Below are 22,678 nucleotides of genomic sequence, written 5' to 3'. Positions count from 1 at the left end.
TGAAGAGCCGTATTAAAAGGAATCACAAAAGCAAACAGCAATCTTTAATGCCGGGGATTGATGTGCTGGGAGCATTCCTGATCTGTGAATCAGATTACTGTACCAGCAATAAGCAAGGAATGGCGCATTCAGCACATATCACAAGTCAGCTTAGCCGCTTTACTGCTATGAATGGCGCTCCTTGCCTGTATTATCAAGAAAATTAAACTCCAGTAGAATCAGCAAAGAAACTTTTGATCACTTCCTAAACTTGGTGGTAACACTACATTCAGAATGACAGGTCTACTAAGATTAGAGAAAATACTTCTCATTTCCAAGTCATGAGGACTTGAGCTAGGAGTATGTGCAGAATAAGCGCAGTGCCACCCCATGGAGGAAATATCCACAGGCTGAGCTCAGGGGGCCATCTAGTGGTGAGCGGACAGATATCAAGCACACTCTGCAGGACTGGAGCCTATTGTAAAGGGTGAACTGACTAAGTCACTATTACCGTGTTTCCCCGATAGTAAGACACCCCCCGATAGTAAGACGTAGTGGGGGTTTTGGGGGGGGGGGGGGGGTCGGCTAATGTAAGACGTACCCCGAAAGTAAGACATAGTAAACGGAAAGCGTTATTTATTTTTTTTTTCTTCTTTACAGTACCGGCCGAGCGCTCAGCTGAGAGCAGTCACATGCTGGCGGTCGGGCGCCCAGCTGAGCGCCGTGACACGCCGGCGGCCGAGCGCCCAGCTGAGTGCCCTGACATGCCGGCAGCCGAGCGCCCAGCTGAGGGCCATCACATGCCAGCGGTCGGGTGCCCAGCCGAGCGCCCTGACACGCCGGCGGCCGAGCGCCCAGCTGAGTGCCCTGACTTGCCGGCGGCCGAGCACCCAGTTGAGCGCCCTGACATGCCGGCGGCCGAGCGCTCAGCTGAGAGCCATCACATTCCGGCGGTCGGGTACCCAGCAGAGCGCCCTGACACGCCGGCGGCCGAGCGCCCAGCTGAGTGCCCTGACATGCCGGCGGCCGAGCACCCAGTTGAGCGCCCTGACATGCCGGCGGCCGAGCACCCAGTTGAGCGCCCTGACATGCCGGCGGCCGAGCACCCAGTTGAGCGCCCTGACATGCCGGCGGCCGAGCGCTCAGCTGAGAGCTGTCACATGCCGAACGCTCGGCCACCGAGAAATGTTGCAGTAATGTTGTCCGTGGTCCATCAGGACCACGGACAACATACAAAAACATGCAGCCTCAGTGTCCTCATGTGCAGCAATCGCAGCAAGTCCCCATACGGTACATTGCATGGAGACTTGCTGCGATTGCTGTGGGATTTTTTTTCCAATATAAGACATACCCCGAAAGTAAGACATAGTGGGACTTTTGGGGGTAAAAAGAATGTAAGACACTGTCTTACTTTCGGGGAAACACGATAGGCTAGGTGCCCACAGGTCTCCGTACCCGCGGATTTTGCCGCAGAAAACCTGCGGATTTATCTGGATTTTCTAGATAAATCCGCAGGTTTTATCAAGTACAGACACTCCCCATTTTATCCTATGGGACATGGGGAGTGCTGTGTCCATGCTGCGGTATGTCCGGCTGCGGAATATGCTGCAGATTTCCCGCAGCCGCATATTGGAGATTGAGGCCGGGACTTCCACAGGTAAGTCACACGAAAGGCCGCAGGTTTTCCACAGCTATTTTGCTGGAATCCCGCAGCTACGTATAGCTTCGGATTCTGGGGAGCTGCTGCGGGAAACCTACAGCCGTACCTGCGGATATATCCGCAGGTGCAAGCTCCTGAGGGCACATAGCCTTAGACTATAGATTGTAGCTAGTGTGCGAACTGCATGAGTTTCAAAACCATAAGGTATCAGACATTTTCCCCTCTATGAATGGATGCTCATATACAGACGGATGTGTTCGCCCATTTATCTTGTGTGTAGGCCGGTTTAGTTTACAATATGTGGCGCCCTGTATTCTACCAGATCTTGAATAATTTTAAAGCTAATGACCATCTCCACAAGAATGTAGTTAATCCCATCTTCTAATGCTTCAAACAGAAGTTGTTGGTTTTTTTTATTACAATTACTTTAAGATTTTAAATACATTTTAGCATTTCTGTGGCATTAATACAGTTATATATAAATATATATATATATTTTTTTTTTTTTTTTATTTTAACTCCCTTCCTGACATAGCGATTTTTTTGCTTTCAATTGTTCCTCCCCTTTTCAACAGCCATAACTTTTTTTTTCGTTTTCTGTCAACATACCCATATGAGGGTTAATTTTTGGGGTGACTACTTGTACTCTGAATTACACCAGCTATTGTGTCATCTGATGTACCGGAAAAACGGAAAAAATTTCCAACTGCAAAGAAAAAGCTCAATTCCACTATTGATTTTATGCAATGTTCTTTGTATGGTAAAAATGACCTAGCAATATGATTCTGAGCGGGGGAGGGGGCAGATTGGGCTGGGTGAGGCCTTGTTTTTCCGCCCTAAGCTGATTGTTTTTGTTGATACGATTTTGGGGTAGATCTGATGTTTTGCGTGCCTGTTACTGCCTTCTAAGTGCAATGAAATTGAAAAAAAAAACAAAACAAAAAAAACAAACACAAAGTAATGGCGCGATATTAATTTATTTTTTTATATACTATGTTCACTATATGATTCCCAAACATGTATAGTTTTGCTTTGTGGTAAAAATAAAAATAAATTCCAAAGTTTTTTTGGGGTGTTTTTTTTTTAACAAAGAATTGCGTTTTTGTAGCCATTTTCTGAGACCCGTAGGGTTCTGAATTTTTGGGATCTGGGGCTCAGCAGTGGCTTATTTGTATATTGAGCTGACGTTTTTTCATTATACCATATTTGGGTAGATACGATGTTTTGATCACCTGTTGCATTTTAATACAATGTTCAGGCAACCAAAGAACCGTAATTCTGACATTTTTATTTTTTCTCGCTACACCCTCTGCGATCAGAATAATTGATTTTATATTTTGATAGATGGGAGACACCAAATGTGCTTCATCGCTTTATTTTCAATGGGACAAAAAAGGGGGGGGGAGTGATTTGAACTTTTAGGTTTGAGTATTCTTTTTTTTTTTTAGAATTTTTTTTAATTACATTTTTTTATTAATTTTACTTTATGCCTGTACTGTCCGTTCGTTTCTGCTGATCAGAGCGATGCTAATCTCCTGTCAATGTCGACATTCACAGGAAGCATGTCATGACAGCGACCGGCGTCATCGTCGGACCCCACACTGTCATTCATGGTTACCCATTGATGTCCTGTGATTGCGTCACGAAGTCGCTGATGGAGGGGAACAGTAGGATCCCCGCTGATGTGTGTTAGATCGCGCTGTCAGAGTTTGACAGCGCGATCTAAGGAGTTAACAGGTGTGGGTGGATGGAAGATCTACCCAAGGCTGTTAGTGGCTTGTCTGCTGATCAGATCAGCAGACGTGTGGGGAATAATACATTAAAGGGACAGACAAAGCCAAGGACGTAAATATACTTGCTTGGTCGTGAAAGTGTTAAACATAAAAGGTTGCAGCATCTTATGTCACCAAAAATCTAGTTTACAAAACACACAAAAAAAATTGCATTTTTTTGAAAAGCTATACAAGGATTGTAGAAAACTACTAATGACTTACCATTGTTCCAAATGGGATAGCTCTAGAAGCATGGTAATAGATGGCAATGAAGTTGATGAAGAATGCAGTCCCACAAACCATTGCTGGTATCAGGAAAGCTCCAATGAACATTTGCTTTATCCACCTCCGTCCTGACAAAGAATGAACAATCGGTCTTATTGTTACATACAAAAGAAGCTTTCAGGAAGTAAGAAAATTAAATGTGACGGTGATGAAATCTGAGAGTTTCGCTAAATTGCAAAATGTTAACAAAAGAGACTCCATGATTGCAAGGCATAGGATGCATCTCTTAGTCCTTTGTTTCTTACCCAAGGCTAGGTTCACATTTCCGTCAATTTGTATCAGTCACAATCCGCGGCTGTGGTAAACAACGGAATCCGTTTGGCGGATTCCGTTGTTCCCATAGCCTTGTATGAGCAGCGGATTGTGACTGATGACCTTGCGTTCCATCCTACGCCCGACTGATCAGTCGTGGAACGATTGACCCTCGGGCAGCAGGAACGCAGAGTAACGTTTTTTGAGCAGCGGAATCCTTAGGATTTCGCTGCGCATGCTCTCTCTCGCGACCGAACGATCAGCTGATCACCCAGAGGCCGGCTGCTGTGAGCGATTAGCTGATCACCCAGCGGCCGGCTATTGTGAATGATCAGCTGATCACCCGGCTGCTGTGAGCGATCAGCTGATCACCCAGAGGCCGGCTAATGAGAGCAATCAGCTGATCACCCGGCGGCCGGTTAATGAGAGCGATCAGCTGATCACCCGGCTGCTGTGAGCGATCAGCTGATCACCCAGAGGCCGGCTGCTGTGAGCGATCAGCTGATCACCCGGCGGCCGGCTAATGCGAGCAATCAGCTGATCGCTCTCATTAAATCGGGCGCCGGGAGATCATTGTTCGCTCTCAAAAGCCGGCGGCCGGCTATTGTGAACGATCAGCTGATCACCCCGCGGCCGGCTATTGTGAACGATCAGCTGATCACCCCGCGGCCGGCTATTGTGAACGATCAGCTGATCACCCCGCGGCCGGCTATTGTGAACGATCAGCTGATCGCCCCGCGGCCGGCTATTGTGAACGATCAGCTGATCACCCCGCGGCCGGCTATTGTGAACGATCAGCTGATCGTTCTTCTCTGTCACGTTTTACAACGTAGTCAGACAATGAATTCTTTCTTGTCATCAGTTGTAAAACGCATCAGTCACATGCGTCAAGCAACGCATGTGACTGATGCAAAACAACGAAATGTGAACCTAGCCTAAAACAGGAAAGGGTTCCTCTGTGCCAACTCTTAATGCAAAGTAAAATGGATCTTAAAGAAGTCCGAATGTTTTATCTGCACTAAATTACCCGTCATTATCAGTTTCACTGGTTAACGACACACAATGTACGTGGTCTTGGGTCGCTAAGCAATGTATGAAGCAGACGTGGGAGCTGAGCCTCCTTCATACCTGGCAGGTGCATACTGTGTTACACAGAGGGCAGCAGCTTGTGACTGCAGTATACGCTTTATTATGGCAGAGCTGACACTGATCACTACAGATTCACTCCCTAACAGCAGCATGTAAATGGCGTCATTGTCAATGCTTGCCCGTGCATGCCAGCGTCATAATCGTGAAGTTGCCTGCTTTATAAAAATTATTCTAAAGTTTGCTAAAGAAGGGAATTTTGTTTACTTACCGTAAATTCCTTTTCTTCTAGCTCTAATTGGGAGACCCAGACAATTGGGTGTATAGGCTATGCCTCCGGAGGCCGCACAAAGTATTACACTTAAAAGTGTTAAGCCCCTCCCCTTCTGCCTATACACCCCCCGTGCTCCCACGGGCTCCTCAGTTTTGGTGCAAAAGCAAGAAGGAGGAAAAAAATTATAAACTGGTTTAAAGTAACTTCAATCCGAAGGAATATCGGAGAACTGAAACCATTCAACATGAACAACATGTGTACACAAAAAAACAGGGGCGGGTGCTGGGTCTCCCAATTAGAGCTAGAAGAAAAGGAATTTACGGTAAGTAAACAAAATTCCCTTCTTCTTTGTCGCTCTATTGGGAGACCCAGACAATTGGGACGTCCAAAAGCAGTCCCTGGGTGGGTAAAATAATACCTCGTAAGAGAGCCGTAAAACGGCCTCTTCCTACAGGTGGGCAACCGCCGCCTGAAGGACTCGTCTACCTAGGCTGGCATCCGCCGAAGCATAGGTATGCACCTGATAGTGCTTCGTGAAAGTGTGCAGGCTCGACCAGGTAGCCGCCTGACACACCTGCTGAGCCGTAGCCTGGTGCCTCAAAGCCCAGGACGCGCCCACAGCTCTGGTAGAATGGGCCTTCAGCCCTGAGGGAACCGGAAGCCCAGCCGAACGGTAAGCTTCGATAATTGGCTCCTTGATCCACCGAGCCAGGGTTGATTTGGAAGCCTGTGACCCTTTACGCTGGCCAGCGACAAGGACAAAGAGTGCATCCGAGCGGCGCAGGGGCGCCGTACGAGAAATGTAGAGTCTGAGTGCTCTCACCAGATCTAACAAGTGCAAATCCTTTTCACATTGGTGAACTGGATGAGGACAAAAAGAAGGTAAGGGGATATCCTGATTGAGATGAAAGGGGGATACCACCTTAGGGAGAAATTCCGGAACCGGACGCAGAACCACCTTGTCCTGGTGAAACACCAGGAAAGGGGTTTTGCATGACAGCGCTGCTAGCTCAGACACTCTCCGAAGTGAAGTGACTGCTACTAGAAAAACCACTTTCTGCGAAAGGCGTGAGAGAGAAATATCCCTCATTGGCTCGAATGGTGGTTTCTGAAGAACCATCAGCACCCTGTTCAGATCCCAGGGTTCTAACGGCCGCTTGTAAGGAGGGACGATGTGACAAACCCCCTGCAGGAACGTGCGTACCTGTGGAAGTCTGGCTAGGCGCTTCTGGAAAAACACAGAGAGCGCTGAGACTTGTCCCTTAAGGGAGCCGAGCGACAAACCCTTTTCCAGTCCAGATTGAAGGAAGGACAGAAAAGTGGGCAAGGCAAAAGGCCAGGGAGAAATACCCTGAGCAGAACACCACGACAGGAAAATTTTCCACGTCCTGTGGTAGATCTTGGCGGACGTTGGTTTCCTAGCTTGTCTCATAGTGGCAATGACGTCTTGAGATAACCCTGAAGACGCTAGGATCCAGGACTCAATGGCCACACAGTCAGGTTGAGGGCCGCAGAATTCAGATGGAAAAACGGCCCTTGAGATAGCAAGTCTGGTCGGTCTGGTAGTGCCCACGGTTGGCCGACCGTGAGATGCCACAGATCCAGGTACCACGACCGCCTCGGCCAGTCTGGAGCGACGAGGATGACGCGGCGGCAGTCGGCCCTGATCTTGCGTAACACTCTGGGCAACAGTGCCAGCGGAGGAAACACATAAGGGAGCTGAAACTGCGACCAATCCTGAACTAAGGCGTCTGCCGCCAAAGCTCTGGGATCTTGAGACCGTGCCATGAACGCCGGTACCTTGTTGTTGTGCCGGGACGCCATGAGGTCGACGTCCGGCACCCCCCAGCGGCAACAGATCTCCTGAAACACGTCCGGGTGAAGGGACCATTCCCCTGCGTCCATGCCCTGGCGACTGAGATAATCTGCTTCCCAGTTTTCCACGCCTGGAATGTGAACTGCAGAGATGGTGGAGGCCGTGGCTTCCACCCACATCAAAATCCGCCGGACTTCCTGGAAGGCTTGCCGACTGCGTGTGCCGCCTTGGTGGTTGATGTATGCCACCGCTGTGGAATTGTCCGACTGAATTCTGATCTGCTTGCCTTCCAGCCACTGCTGGAACGCTTTCAGGGCAAGATACACTGCCCGTATTTCCAGAACATTGATCTGAAGCGAGGACTCTTGCTGGGTCCACGTACCCTGAGCCCTGTGGTGGAGAAAAACCGCTCCCCACCCTGACAGACTCGCGTCCGTCGTGACCACCTCCCAGGATGGGGGTAGGAAGGATTTCCCTTTCGATAATGAAGTGGGAAGAAGCCACCACCGAAGGGAAGCTTTGGTCGCCTGCGAGAGGGAGACGTTCCTGTCGAGGGACGTCGGCTTCCTGTCCCATTTGCGTAGGATGTCCCATTGAAGAGGACGCAGGTGAAACTGCGCGAAAGGAACTGCCTCCATTGCTGCCACCATCTTCCCCAGGAAGTGCATGAGGCGCCTCAAGGTGTGTGACCGACCTTGAAGGAGAGATTGTACCCCTGTCTGAAGTGACCGCTGCTTGATCAGCGGAAGCTTCACTATCGCTGAGAGGGTATGAAACTCCATGCCAAGGTATGTCAGCGATTGGGCCGGTGTCAGATTTGACTTTGGAAAATTGATGATCCACCCGAAACTCTGGAGAGTCTCCAGGGTAGCGTCGAGGCTGTGTTGGCATGCCTCTAGAGAGGGTGCCTTGATCAACAGATCGCCCAAGTACGGGATCACCGAGTGACCCTGAGAGTGGAGGACCGCTACTACAGTAGCCATAACCTTTGTGAAAACGCGTGGGGCTGTTGCCAGGCCGAACGGCAGTGCCACGAACTGCAGGTGTTCGTTTCCTATGGCGAAGCGCAAGAAGCGCTGGTGCTCTGGAGCAATCGGTACGTGGAGATAAGCATCTTTGATATCGATCGATGCAAGGAAATCTCCCTGGGACATTGAGGCGATGACGGAGCGGAGGGATTCCATCCGGAACCGCCTGGTCTTTACGTGTTTGTTGAGAAGTTTCAGGTCCAGGACAGGTCGGAAAGACCCGTCCTTCTTTGGGACCACAAACAAGTTGGAGTAAAAACCGTGGCCCTGTTGCTGAAGAGGAACAGGGACCACCACTCCTTCTGCCTTCAGAATGCCCAGCGCCTGTAGAAGAGCCTCGGCTCGCTCGAGAGGCGGGGATGACCTGAAGAATCGAGTCGGGGGACGAGAGGTGAACTCTATCTTGTAACCGTGAGACAGAATGTCTCTCACCCAACGGTCTTTTACCCGTGGCAGCCAGGTGTCGCAAAAGCGGGAGAGCCTGCCACCGACCGAGGATGCGGAGTGAGGATGCCGACAGTCATGAGGAAGCCGCTTTGGTAGCGGCACCTCCGGTGGTCTTTTTAGGACGTGACTTAGACCGCCATGCATCAGAGTTCCTTTGATCTTTCTGAGGCCTTTTGGACGAGAATTGGGACCTGCCCGCGCCCCGAAAGGACCGAAACCTCGACTGCCCCTTCCTCTGTTGGGGTATGTTCGGTTTGGGCTGGGGTAAGGATGTATCCTTTCCCTTGGATTGTTTGATGATTTCATCCAAACGCTCGCCAAACAATCGGTCGCCAGAAATTGGCAAACTGGTTAAGCGCTTTTTGGAAACAGAATCTGCCTTCCATTCCCGTAGCCACAAGGCCCTGCGGAGTACCACCGAATTGGCGGCTGCAACCGCCGTACGGCTCGCAGAGTCCAGGACAGCATTAATAGCGTAAGACGCAAATGCCGACGTCTGAGTGGTTATGGACGCCACCTGTGGCGCGGACGTGCGTGTGGCTGCGTCAATTTGCGCTTGACCTGCTGAGATAGCTTGTAGCGCCCATACGGCTGCGAATGCTGGGGCAAAAGAAGCGCCGATAGCTTCATAGATGGATTTCAACCAGAGCTCCATCTGCCTGTCAGTGGCATCTTTGAGTGAAGCCCCATCTTCCACTGCAAGTATGGATCTAGCTGCCAGTCTGGAGATTGGAGGATCCACTTTGGGACACTGAGCCCAACTTTTGACCACGTCAGGGGGAAAGGGATAACGTGTATCCTTAAGGCGCTTAGAAAAACGCTTATCTGGACAAGCATGGTGATTCTGGACTGCCTCTCTGAAATCAGAGTGGTCCAGAAACATACTCTGTGTACGCTTGGGAAACCTGAAACGGAATTTCTCCTGCTGGGAAGCTGACTCCTCCACCGGAGGAGCTGAGGGAGAAATATCCAACATACGATTGATGGACGCAATAAGGTCGTTCACTATGGCGTCCCCGTCCGGAGTATCAAGATTGAGAGCGGCCTCAGGATCAGAATCCTGATCAGCTGTCTCCGCATCATCAACCAGAGATTCCCCCCTCTGAGACCCTGCACAATATGATGATGTCGAGGGAAAATCTAAGCGAGCTCGCTTAGTCGGTCTGGGGCTGGGGTCTGTGTCAGAACCCTCAGCCTGGGATCCATGAGACACCCCAGGAGGACATTGTTGGTCCAACTGAGGTGGGCCAGGGAACAAAGATTCAACAGAGTCCCTGTGCTGAGATACCGGCCTGGACTGCAAGGCTTCTAGTATCTTAGCCATAGTCTCAGAGAGTTTTGCAAACTCCGTCCCTGTCACCTGAACAGTGTTAGCAGGTGGCTCCCCCTGGGCCCCCCCTAGCAGAGGCTCTGGCTGAGCAAGTGCCACAGGGGCCGAACAGTGTACACAATGAGGGTCAGTGGAACCTGTCGGTAGCGGGGTCGTACATGCGGCGCAGGCAACATAAAAAGCCTGTGTTTTGGCACCCCTGCCTTTCGTGGGCGCCATGCTATTATCTTCCCTGAGCAACACAATAGGGTATATAGCCAGAAATCAACTGTGCACTATACAGTGTAAAATAAACATATAATGTTACACTACTGCACAATGGGGCTAGAACCACAGGTGCTGCTTACCACCCGCTTAAAGGGAACCTGTCAGCAGAAATGTCCATTAAAACCTAACAGATTCCCCCTCTGCAGCTCCTGGGCTGCATTCTATAAAGGTCCCTGTTATGATTGTGCCCACTTTCTGACCGAAAAAAAGTGTTTATAAAGTTGTACCTTTTTGGCTTCTGATTCTGTAAATCCGTCACGGGGGCGGGCTGCCTGATGGCCGTTATTCTGCCCCCTGTTCCTGTATGCCGCCCCCATCGCTGATTTCAATACTTCTGGACGCCGCCCACTGCTCCAGCCATCCCCGCGCATGCCCAGTGCCCATCTCTCGGGGATGAGCACTGTGCCCAGCGTCACCGCTGGTGACGTGCACGCAGGGTTAAGTTATGGGCGGTGCTGTGATGTTTATTCCTAAGCAACCGCCCATAATCGCGGGACCGCGCTTTCGGTGTAGTCACTGCTCCGCGCTCTTCCCATCTATTTCCTGCCTCGGGGCAAGATGGGAAGGAGGCGAAGTGAGGTCAGCAGCAGCGCGCTTGCGCAGAAGCAGGCCGAGGGGGAAAGCGCGGTCCCGCGATTATGGGCGGTTGCTTAGGAATAAACATCACAGCACCGCCCATAATCTTAACCCTGCGTGCACGTCACCAACGGTGACGCTGGGCACAGTGCTCATCCCCGAGAGATGGGCACTGGGCATGCGCGGGGATGGCTGGAGCAGTGGGCGGCGTCCAGAAGTATTGAAATCAGCGATGGGGGCGGCATACAGGACCAGGGGGCAGAATAACGGCCATCAGGCAGCCCGCCCCCGTGACGGATTTACAGAATCAGAAGCCAAAAAGGTACAACTTTATAAACACTTTTTTTCGGTCAGAAAGTGGGCACAATCATAACAGGGACCTTTATAGAATGCAGCCCAGGAGCTGCAGAGGGGGAATCTGTTAGGTTTTATGGGACATTTCTGCTGACAGGTTCCCTTTAAAGCGGTTGTGAGGCCACCAGAGTCCCTGCCTGAGTCTTGGGGCCTTGGGGCTCAGTTACATTGATCAATGCGATTGCTAAATATCTCCTTTTTCCTAATATTCATGGCAGGTATGCAATTCATTATTCACATGTTCAAATTAGCAAGTAGCATTTTTCATTGTATATTCCAATATTTGTCCATATGCTTGAGGCATTATACTATTATCTAAGTTTGATGTGCAGCCTTATCCGTATATAGTATGTAATTTTTGGCTTGCACTCATAATATATATATTAGTGCTCACTTCAGTTATCCTATTCAGTTATAAAGCGGTTGTGAGGCCACCAGAGTCCCTGCCTGAGTCTCCCAGACTTTGTCCCCCTCTGCAGCGTCCGAGGAGCTGACAGGAATGCGTCCTGAGGAGAGGAGGGAGCCATGGGCGTGACCCAGAAAGAGCGGGAACTGGTGCCTGCACTGTGCACAGTGAGGGGAGTGGAGTATGCAAAGCATGCTCCAGCCCTCAGTGCTGCTCGTTCTGAGCAGCGTCCCGCCCTTCCCCTGCCTGTCAGGGCTGTGGGCGGGAGGAAAGGAAACTAGGCCGCAAAAAGCCGGGGACTCTAGTAATAAACGCGGCCGCCGTAAAAGCGCGGCCGGAGTGAAAGTCCCCGGGGCACTACAAGACCCAGCCGCGCCGCAGTGTTTCCATGGCCGCGGCGGTCTAGTGCGGCAGTCCCTATACATAAACACACTCAGCAACGCTGAGTGTGTAATGGCACATATTAACCCGGTCAGCGCCGTGGTCCCCGGTGCACTAGCACACCCAGCAATGCCATGTCCCTGAACGATACCCGGCTCCTATCCAGCAGGCTCCACAGGAGTTGTGGATGAAGCACGGTCTCAGTGCCTGGAGACCGATAGGATCCCACTTCCACTTCCACCAGAGCCCTGAGGGGGATGGGGAAGGAAAACAGCATGTGGGCTCCAGCCTCCGTACCCGCAATGGATACCTCAACCTTACAACACCACCGACAAGAGTGGGGTGAGAAGGGAGCATGCTGGGGGCCCTATATGGGCCCACTCTTCTTCCATCCGACATGGTCAGCAGCTGCTGCTGACCAATCTGTGGAGCTGTGCGTGCGTGTCTGACCTCCTTCGCACAAAGCAAAAAACTGAGGAGCCCGTGGGAGCACGGGGGGTGTATAGGCAGAAGGGGAGGGGCTTAACACTTTTAAGTGTAATACTTTGTGCGGCCTCCGGAGGCATAGCCTATACACCCAATTGTCTGGGTCTCCCAATAGAGCGACAAAGAAATATGAAGTTATACAACTTTCTAGTGGGCAGTAATTCCAGGTGCCCAAAATGTAAGATATTTTTGCTATGGTCACAGATTCTGCCCATTCCACTTCCGGCTGGTCCTCAACATAGGATAGTGTTTCGGTTTGTTTTTTCGTGTCGGCACCAAGAGGCCCGGGATTATCTGAAAGCCTCTAATGTAATGCACTAGCTCTGTATTGCTATCTATTATACCCTTCATACCCATTAGAGACAGCACAAAAAGTAACCACTGCATGTAGCAATTCAGCAGAATATGCAATGCATGGGGGGCGGGGAAGATATTGTGCCTAGTCCAGCAGTACTACTGTTTTGTTTGTTGTTTTTTTTTAATTGGATATGCACCTAACTGCATCCAATATTTAGGGTCAGCTTAAAAGTGTTTGTCCAAAGTGCAAAGTCTGCAGTCATCCAATGTCTTGAGTTCTGAATCCTGACAGCATGCAATGTGCACACTGTCATGATCCCCAATGGTGCTGGTGGTGTGGAAACAAGACTGCATACATGTGATTTGCCTATATAAGATCACGCACCGACTACGCCCATCCAGCTTCTGTCAATAGAAGTCAAACATGTCTAGATGGTATGTGATCGTATGAATGCTTATCACATATATTTGGTCATGTGACCACTAACTCGCAACGAGGAAAAGTGAACGTGCAGATCACACACTGACAATTCAGAGGTTTGCAGTCACAGTGCGTGCTGAACTTTGCTCTCAAAAGAGGAAAACCCCTTTAAAAAGAAGGGAATTTTGTTACTTACCGTAAATTCCTTTTCTTCTAGCTCTTATTGGGAGACCCAGACGATTGGGTGTATAGCACTGCCTCCGGAGGCCACACAAAGCAATTACACTAAAAAGTGTAAGGCCCCTCCCCTTCTGGCTATACACCCCCAGTGGGATCACTGGCTCACCAGTTTTAGTGCAAAAGCAAGAAGGAGGAAAGCCAATAACTGGTTTAAACAAATTCTCTCCGAGTAACATCGGAGAACTGAAAACCGTTCAACATGAACAACATGTGTACCCGCAAACAAACCAACAATCCCGAAGGACAACAGGGCGGGTGCTGGGTCTCCCAATAAGAGCTAGAAGAAAAGGAATTTACGGTAAGTAACAAAATTCCCTTCTTCTTCGTCGCTCTATTGGGAGACCCAGACGAGTGGGACGTCCAAAAGCTGTCCCTGGGTGGGTAAAGAAATACCTCATGTTAGAGCTGCAAGACAGCCCTCCCCTACGGGGAGGCAACTGCCGCCTGCAGGACTCTTCTACCTAGGCTGGCGTCCGCCGAAGCATAGGTATGCACCTGATAATGTTTGGTGAAAGTGTGCAGACTCGACCAGGTAGCTGCCTGGCACACCTGTTGAGCCGTAGCCTGGTGTCGTAATGCCCAGGATGCACCCACGGCTCTGGTAGAATGGGCCTTCAGCCCTGATGGAACTGGAAGCCCAGCAGAACGGTAGGCTTCAAGAATTGGTTCTTTGATCCATCGAGCCAGGGTGGCTTTAGAAGCCTGCGACCCTTTGCGCTTACCAGCGACAAGGACAAAGAGTGCATCCGAACGGCGCAAGGGCGCCGTGCGGGAAATGTAGATTCTGAGTGCTCTCACCAGATCTAACAAATGTAAATCCTTCTCATACCGATGAACTGCATGAGGACAAAACGAAGGCAAAGAGATATCCTGATTAAGATGAAAAGAGGATACCACCTTCGGGAGAAACTCCTGAATAGGACGCAGCACAACCTTGTCCTGGTGGAAGACCAGGAAGGGAGCCTTGGATGATAGTGCTGCCAGCTCAGACACTCTCCGAAGAGATGTGATCGCTACCAGAAAAGCCACTTTCTGTGATAGCCTAGAAAGTGAAACCTCCTTCAGAGGCTCGAAGGGCGGCTTCTGGAGGGCAACTAGTACCCTGTTCAGATCCCATGGATCTAACGGCCGCTTGTACGGGGGTACGATATGGCAAACCCCCTGTAGGAACGTGCGCACCTTAGGAAGGCGTGCCAAACGCTTCTGAAAAAAGACGGATAGCGCCGAGACCTGACCTTTAAGGGAGCCGAGCGACAAACCTTTTTCTAACCCAGATTGCAGGAAAGAAAGAAAGGTAGGCAATGCAAATGGCCAGGGAGACACTCCCTGAGCAGAGCACCAGGATAAAAATATCCTCCACGTTCTGTGGTAGATCTTAGCGGACGTGGGCTTCCTAGCCTGTCTCATGGTGGCAACGACACCTTGGGACAATCCTGAAGACGTTAGGATCCAGGACTCAATGGCCACACAGTCAGGTTCAGGGCCGCAGAATTCCGATGGAAAAACGGCCCTTGGGACAGTAAGTCTGGTCGGTGTGGGAGTGCCCACGGTTGGCCGACCGTGAGCTGCCACAGATCCGGATACCACGCCCTCCTCGGCCAGTCTGGGGCGACAAGTATGACGCGGCTGCAATCGGATCTGATCTTGCGTAGCACTCTGGGCAAGAGTGCCAGAGGTGGAAACACATAAGGGAGCCGGAACTGCGACCAATCTTGCACTAGGGCGTCTGCCGCCAGCGCTCTTTGATCGCGAGACCGTGCCATGAAGGTTGGGACCTTGTTGTTGTGCCGTGACGCCATTAGGTCGACGTCCGGCACCCCCCAGCGGCGACAGATTTCCTGAAACACGTCTGGGTGAAGGGACCATTCCCCTGCGTCCATGCCCTGGCGACTGAGGAAGTCTGCTTCCCAGTTTTCTACGCCGGGGATGTGAACCGCGGATATGGTGGAGGCCGTGGCTTCCACCCACATCAGAATCCGTCGGACTTCCTGGAAGGCTTGCCGACTGCGTGTCCCTCCTTGGTGGTTGATGTATGCCACCGCTGTGGAGTTGTCCGACTGAATTCGGATCTGCCTTCCTTCCAGCCACTGCTGGAAGGCTAGTAGGGCAAGATACACTGCTCTGATTTCCAGAACATTGATCTGAAGGGTGGACTCCTGCTGAGACCACGTACCCTGAGCCCTGTGGTGGAGAAAGACTGCTCCCCACCCTGACAGACTCGCATCTGTCGTGACCACCGCCCAAGACGGTGGCAGGAAGGATCTTCCCTGTGATAATGAGGTGGGAAGAAGCCACCACTGCAGAGAGTCTTTGGCCGTCTGGGAAAGGGAGACTTTCCTGTCCAGGGATGTTGCCTTCCCGTCCCATTGGCGGAGAATGTCCCATTGAAGTGGACGCAGATGAAACTGCGCAAACGGAACCGCCTCTATTGCCGCCACCATCTTCCCGAGGAAGTGCATGAGGCGTCTTAAGGAGTGCGGCTGACTTTGAAGGAGAGCCTGCACCCCAGTCTGTAGAGACCGCTGCTTGTCCAGCGGAAGCTTCACTATCGCTGATAGAGTATGAAACTCCATGCCAAGATACGTTAGTGATTGGGTCGGTGACAGATTTGACTTTGGGAAGTTGATGATCCACCCGAACGCCTGGAGAGTCTCCAGTGCAACATTCAGGCTGAGTTGGCATGCCTCTTGAGAGGGTGCCTTGACCAGTAGATCGTCCAAGTAAGGGATCACAGAGTGTCCGTGAGAGTGCAAGACTGCTACCACTGCCGCCATGATCTTGGTGAACACCCGAGGGGCTGTCGCCAGACCAAATGGCAGAGCTACGAACTGAAGATGGTCGTCTCCTATCACGAAGCGTAGAAAGCATTGGTGCTCTGTAGCAATCGGCACGTGGAGATAGGCATCTTTGATGTCTATTGATGCTAGGAAATCTCCTTGAGACATTGAGGCAATGACTGAGCGGAGGGATTCCATCCGGAACCGCCTGGCGTTCACATGCTTGTTGAGCAGTTTTAGGTCCAGAACAGGACGGAAGGAGCCGTCCTTTTTTGGAACCACAAAGAGATTGGAGTAAAATCCTCGCCCCCGTTCGTGAGGGGGGACAGGGATCACGACTCCTTCTGCTCTTAGAGAGTCCACCGCCTGCAGCAGGGCATCTGCTCGGTTGGGGTGTGGGGAGGTTCTGAAGAACCGAAGTGGAGGCCGAGAACTGAACTCGATTCTGTACCCGCGAGACAGAATGTCTGTTACCCACCGGTCTTTGACCTGTGACAGCCAAATGTCGCAAAAGCGGGAGAGCCTGCCACCGACCGAGGATGCGGAGGGAGGAGGCCGAAAGTCATGAGGTAGCCGCTTTGGAAGCGGTTCCTCCATTTGTTTTCCTGGGGCGTGAGTGAGCCCGCCAGGAATCTGAGCTCCCTTGTTCTTTCTGAGTCCTTTTGGACGAGGAGAATTGGGCCTTGCCCGAGCCTCGAAAGGACCGAAACCTCGACTGCCACTTTTTCTGTTGAGGTTTACTTGCTCTGGGCTGTGGTAAGGAAGAGTCCTTACCCTTGGACTGTTTTATGATTTCAGCCAATGGCTCACCAAACAGTCTGTCTCTAGATAATGGCAAGCTGGTTAAGCATTTTTTGGAACTAGCATCTGCTTTCCAGTCCTTTAACCACAAGGCTCTGCGCAAAACCACAGAATTGGCGGACGCCATAGCGGTACGGCTCGTAGATTCTAGGACAGCATTGATAGCATAGGTCGCAAACGCAGACATTTGCGAAGTTAGGGACGCCACTTGCGGCACTGCTGGATGTATGAAAGCATCCACCTGTGCTAAACCAGCTGAAATAGCTTGGAGTGCCCACACGGCCGCGAATGCTGGAGCAAACGACGCGCCGATAGATTCATAGACAGATTTCAACCAAAGGTCCATCTGTCTGTCGTTGGCATCTTTAAGTGAAGCGCCATCCTCTACTGCGACTATGGATCTAGCCGCAAGCTTGGAAATTGGGGGATCCACCTTTGGACACTGGGTCCAGCGTTTGGCCACCTCAGAGGGAAAAGGATAACGGGTATCCTTAGAACGTTTAGAGAAACGCTTGTCTGGATGAGCGTCGTGTTTCTGGATCGATTCTCTGAAGTCAGAGTGGTCCAAAAAAGCACTTAATTTACGCTTGGGATATAGGAAATGGAACTTCTCCTGCTGTGCAGCTGCCTCCTCTGCAGAAGGGGCTGGGGGAGAAATATCCAACAGCCTATTAATTGCCGATATAAGGTCATTAACCATGGCGTCACCATCAGGGGCATCCAGATTGAGAGGGGCCTCAGGATTAGAATCCTGGTCACCGTCCTCAGTCTCATCACAGAGAGACTCTTGTCGCTGAGACCCTGAACAGTGTGAAGACGTGGAGGGTCTTTCCCAGCGAGCTCGCTTAGGCTGCCTGGGACTGTCATCTGAGTCAGAGACTTCAGCCTGTGATGCTTGAGATCCCCTTGAAGTACGGATTAGTTCCAACTGAGGGGGACCGGCGAGCATAGACACAGCAGTGTCCATGGTCTGAGTAACTGGCCTGGACTGCAAGGTCTCCAGTATTTTTAACATAGTCACAGACATTTTGTCAGCAAAAACTGCAAAGTCTGTCCCCGTCACCGGGGCAGGGTTCACAGGCGTCTCTGCCTGGGCTACCACCACATTAGGCTCTGGCTGACGGAGTGCCACTGGGACTGAACATTGCATACAATGTGAGTCTTTGGAGCCTGCCGGTAGATCAGCCCCACATGCTGTACAAACAGTGTACACAGCCTGTGCCTTGGCACCCTTGCGTTTTGCGGATGACATGTTGCTGCCTCCTCAGAGCAGTACAGGGTGTTCAGCCAAGAAGCGACCTTACAGTGCACTATATAAATATATATATATATATATATATGTGTATATATATATATATATATATATATATATATATATATATATATATATATATATATATATATATATATATATATATATATATATATATATATATATATATATATATATATATATATATATATATATATATATATATATATATATGGTACCAAGAAAAAAGTACACTAATATAACACTGAGGCACTAGAGGGGCCAGCACTACTGTGCTGCTTACCACCCGCTTAGGAGCGGTGTGTGGACGCCAGAAATCCCTCTAGTCTGGGTCTCCCAGAGCCTGCTGCCTTTCCCCAGCCAGCCGCATGTGTAATGGCTGCCGGCGTCCTTGTGGAGAGGGGGAGCGGGCCCTGGGCGTACACCGACGAAGAGCGGGAAGTCTGCTTCCCCCTGTGCCTAGTGAGAGGGCTGGAGCATGTAAATAAAGCTCCAGCCCTCGGCGCTGTTAATTGAGCAGCGTCTCTCCCCTACCCTGATTGACAGGGTGGGGGCGGGAACGAAGCGGCACTAGGCCGCAGAAGCCGGGGGCTAAAGTTAGAAGCGCCGCCGCCGTAAAAGCGCGGTCGGCGCCAAGTCCCCGGCGCACTACAAGTCGCAGCTGCGTCGCCGCTCCAGGAGCGGTCGGCGCAGTAGTTCCCAACATGAAACGTCACTCAGCAAGGCTGCAGTGACCTAACCCCAGCGCACAGCGCTACTGTCCCCGGCGCACTATAACGCTCAGCAAGCCTGAGAGTGTCCGTGCCTGCCGGGGACACAGAGTACCTGAAAGTTGCAGGGCCTTGTCCCTGAACGGCACTCCCGCTCCAAATCCAGCAGGTTCTATGGGTCTGTGGATGGAGCCCGGCCCCAGGGCTTGGGGGCCGGCAAGATCCCACTTCCACAGAGCCCTCCAGGGGATGTGGAAGGAAACCAGCATGTGGGCTCCAGCCTCTGTACCAGCAATAGGTACCTCAACCTTACAAGCACCAACCGCGGGTGAGAAGGGAGCATGCTGGGGGCCCCACATGGGCCCTCTTTTCTTCCATCCGATATAGCCAGCAGCTACTGCTGACTACAAACAGTGGAGCTATGCGTGGATGTCTGACCTCCTTCGCACAAAGCAGAAAACTGGTGAGCCAGTGATCCCACTGGGGGTGTATAGCCAGAAGGGGAGGGGCCTTACACTTTTTAGTGTAATTGCTTTGTGTGGCCTCCGGAGGCAGTGCTATACACCCAATCGTCTGGGTCTCCCAATAGAGCGACGAAGAAAAAAAAAGTTAACAGAGCGTTAACTTCCCTGTCAATGGGACATTTCTGTTTCTACTATCAAATCTGTGATGAAAGTGTATTGATAAAGGTACTGTACGTGTAACATTGCAAAGTATAGGAGAAGATTTGTAATTTCTTTATCAGTTAGTGAAAAACACTGACCTCTGATGGTAAAAACATTGACCGTTCACTGAGGACACTGATCCAAAGCAATGATCACATGGTACCTTTTACGTACACATTTAGGCACAGTTGTGTAGATGAGGCCTAATACATATACATGAACCATTAGAAAAAGTTAATATTTGGCTTTCGGGTGAAATTTATGAGTAACAAAAAGTACAGAGATATTTTATCATGAAAGTAGGGCACCTAATTAGAAGTCTGCAATGGTGATTTCCTCTACTGGAACAATTTACTGGGAAAAAAGCCAAAAGCAACAGTGGTGGATATACACGCCAACAAAAAAGGGCAATGTCATAACTGGTTATGTGACCTTGAGCATCATTCACAGCTGACAACGACGTCTCCTGCAGTTCACAAGTGGTTATTGCCTGCAGAGGCATTGCATCCCACTCTTCTTCAAAAGGCAGCCCTCAGGTCACTGAGGTTCTGGGGTAGAGAGTTACGAGCCTCTGCACGGCGACTCCGCCAATACCATGGGTTTTCTATGGGATTCAGGTCTGGAGAAAGTGCAGGCCACTCCATTTGAGGTTCCCTGTCTCCAGAAACCGTTTCTTAATTATGTGACCTCAATGAGTTGGAGCATTGTCATCCATGAAGATGAAATTAGGCCTGTGTTCTTCATGCAAAGGCACAATGACTGGATTAATGATGTTATTCAAGTAGCTGGGGCATGTCACTGTACCATTCACAAAGCGTAGGGCAGTTCTGTATTAACTAGACACACCTGCCCACACTAACCTCATCACAATTAAAGGCTCGCCTGGTGACAACAGTAGGTGATGCATGGCGCTCTCTCTGATGTCCAACATCGTTGGCAGACATTTCTGCTCAGCGTGAATCTACTGTAATCTGAGAACAGCGCTGAGGTCCATTAGTTCCTAATCCAGCTTAGATGGTCCCTGGCCCATACAAGATGATAACCCCTGTGCCTGGTGATGTGGTAAGGTACGGTACTCTTGCAGGCCATCTATCAAGCAGACCATGCTTATGTAAACAGTTTTGAATGCTTCGTCATGACACTTAAGTGCCTCTCACCTCCCTTAAAATGTGTCTGGAGTTGTGTGGTATTCATCATCCAGTTCTAAAGGACAATGTTCACAACGAAGTGGTCATCGGTGTGGGATGTGGCCAAAGGACATTCACTTCTATGCCTTTCTGTTACTCTTAAAGTCTCTGTATCTCTGTTGCAACCTGCTGATGACACTCTGAGCTCAGTGGCCACTTCCATCTGACACACCCTGCTTGAAGTCTTGCAATGGCAGAGGTGCTGTTGATAGATTGTTAGGGGTTGTCTTGGTCTCATGACGTCAAAATGTGAACAACATGATGAGGATGGTTTAAATTCCAATTCCAAATGAACCCTGAAATTTCCTGAGCGATTCATGGATCAAACACCTGTTGTGAATTTTGCCATTAAGCTCCTTGATAGAGAACAGCAAGTAATGCAAAAAAAATACAGAAACACTGAACAGTTGGACATGTGCATTCAAAAGTATAGAGAAGATCGCAGAGTTAACATAAAAAGGTTGGAGGGCATTATAGGATCATCCTAAAATGTCACCCGAAAGCCAAATATCCCTAACTTTTGGTGAGTAGTGTTATGTTTAGAAATAACGTAAAGTCAAAATCCTCAACATTCAGCTCAGTTTTCTTGGAGAAACATACAGCTTTTTTTTATATGTTGAGAAGAACGTAAATATTATCCAGCATTCTTCCATGAAGAGCACAATTGTATTTTCAGAGGAACAAAGAGAATTTTGTTACGTACCGTAAATTCTTTTTCTTATAGTTCCGTATTGGGAGACCCAGACCATGGGTGTTTAGCTTCTGCCTCCGGAGGACACACAAAGTACTACACTTAAAAGTGTAGCTCCTCCCTCTGAGCTTATACACCCCCTGGTAGCCAGTCCTAGCCAGTTTAGTGCAAAAGCTGAAGGAGAATAGCCACCCACAAGTAGAACCGAGTAAGAACTGGAACAACCGGAGACTCTGTCCACGACAACAGCCGGTGATAACACACGGAACAAGAAAATTGCCAACAGGCAACAGGGAGGGAGCTGGGTCTCCCAATACGGAACTATAAGAAAAAGAATTTACGGTAAGTAACAAAATTCTCTTTTTCTTTATCGTTCCTTTGGGAGACCCATACCATGGGACGTTCCAAAGCTGTCCCTGGGTGGGAATAAACAGAAAAACTAAGAAGTAGGCGGAGCCTATCTTCACAAGTGAGCGACAGCCGCCTGAAGGATGCGTTTGCCCAAGCTCGCATCTGCCGAAGCCTGAGCATGCACTTGGTAGTGCTTCGAAAAGGTATGCAGGCTAGTCCAAGTGGCAGCCTGACAGACTTGTTGAGCCGTAGCCTGGTGCCTAAAAGCCCAAGAGGCACCGACAGCTCTGGTCGAGTGTGCTTTGATCCCCGGCGGGGGAGGCACTTAAGTACTCTGGTAGGCGTCCGAAATGGTCGATCTAATCCAACGGGCCAAGGTCGGCTTAGAAGCAGAGAGACCCTTGCGCCGCCCTGTGGTTAGCACAAAAAGAGAGGTGCACCGCCTAAGCGCAGCGGTGCGAGACACATAAATCCGGAGAGCACGCACCAGATCTAGAGTATGCAGCGCTTTCTCAAAGCGATGAACAGGGGCCGGACAGAAGGAAGGCAAGGAAATATCCTGGTTAAGGTGGAAGGGAGAGACCACCTTAGGAAGAAAGTCCGGGGTCGGACGGAGAACTACCTTGTCTTGGTGAAAAACCAAAAAAGGTGACTCCGAGGAGAGCGCAGCCAAATCAGAGACTCTCCTGAGAGAAGTTATGGCAACTAGAAAGGCCACCTTTTGAGAAAGACGATACAAAGAAACCTCCCTAAGGGGCTCGAAAGGGGGTTTCTGCAATACTGTGAGGACCAAGTTAAGGTCCCAGGGATCCAAGGGCCACCGATAAGGCGGAATGATGTGAGACACACCTTGCATGAAGGTGCGG

General features: G+C 50.3%; 1 protein-coding gene across 1 annotated transcript in view; it reads right to left on the bottom strand.

Annotated features, from left to right (window-relative positions):
• Positions 1–22,678, bottom strand: part of TM9SF3 (transmembrane 9 superfamily member 3) — a 110,202-nt gene that overhangs the window by 29,315 nt on the left and 58,209 nt on the right. Inside the window, exon 9 of the mRNA XM_075348827.1 lies at positions 3,634–3,764. Within this exon, the coding sequence (XP_075204942.1) occupies positions 3,634–3,764 (131 nt within the window). The remainder of the gene's footprint in view (positions 1–3,633; positions 3,765–22,678) is intronic.

This window comes from Anomaloglossus baeobatrachus, chromosome 5, assembly GCF_048569485.1.
Source record: "Anomaloglossus baeobatrachus isolate aAnoBae1 chromosome 5, aAnoBae1.hap1, whole genome shotgun sequence".
In the NCBI taxonomy this organism is placed as follows: Eukaryota; Metazoa; Chordata; class Amphibia; order Anura; family Aromobatidae; genus Anomaloglossus; species Anomaloglossus baeobatrachus.
This window is presented reverse-complemented; position numbering and strand designations above follow the sequence as displayed.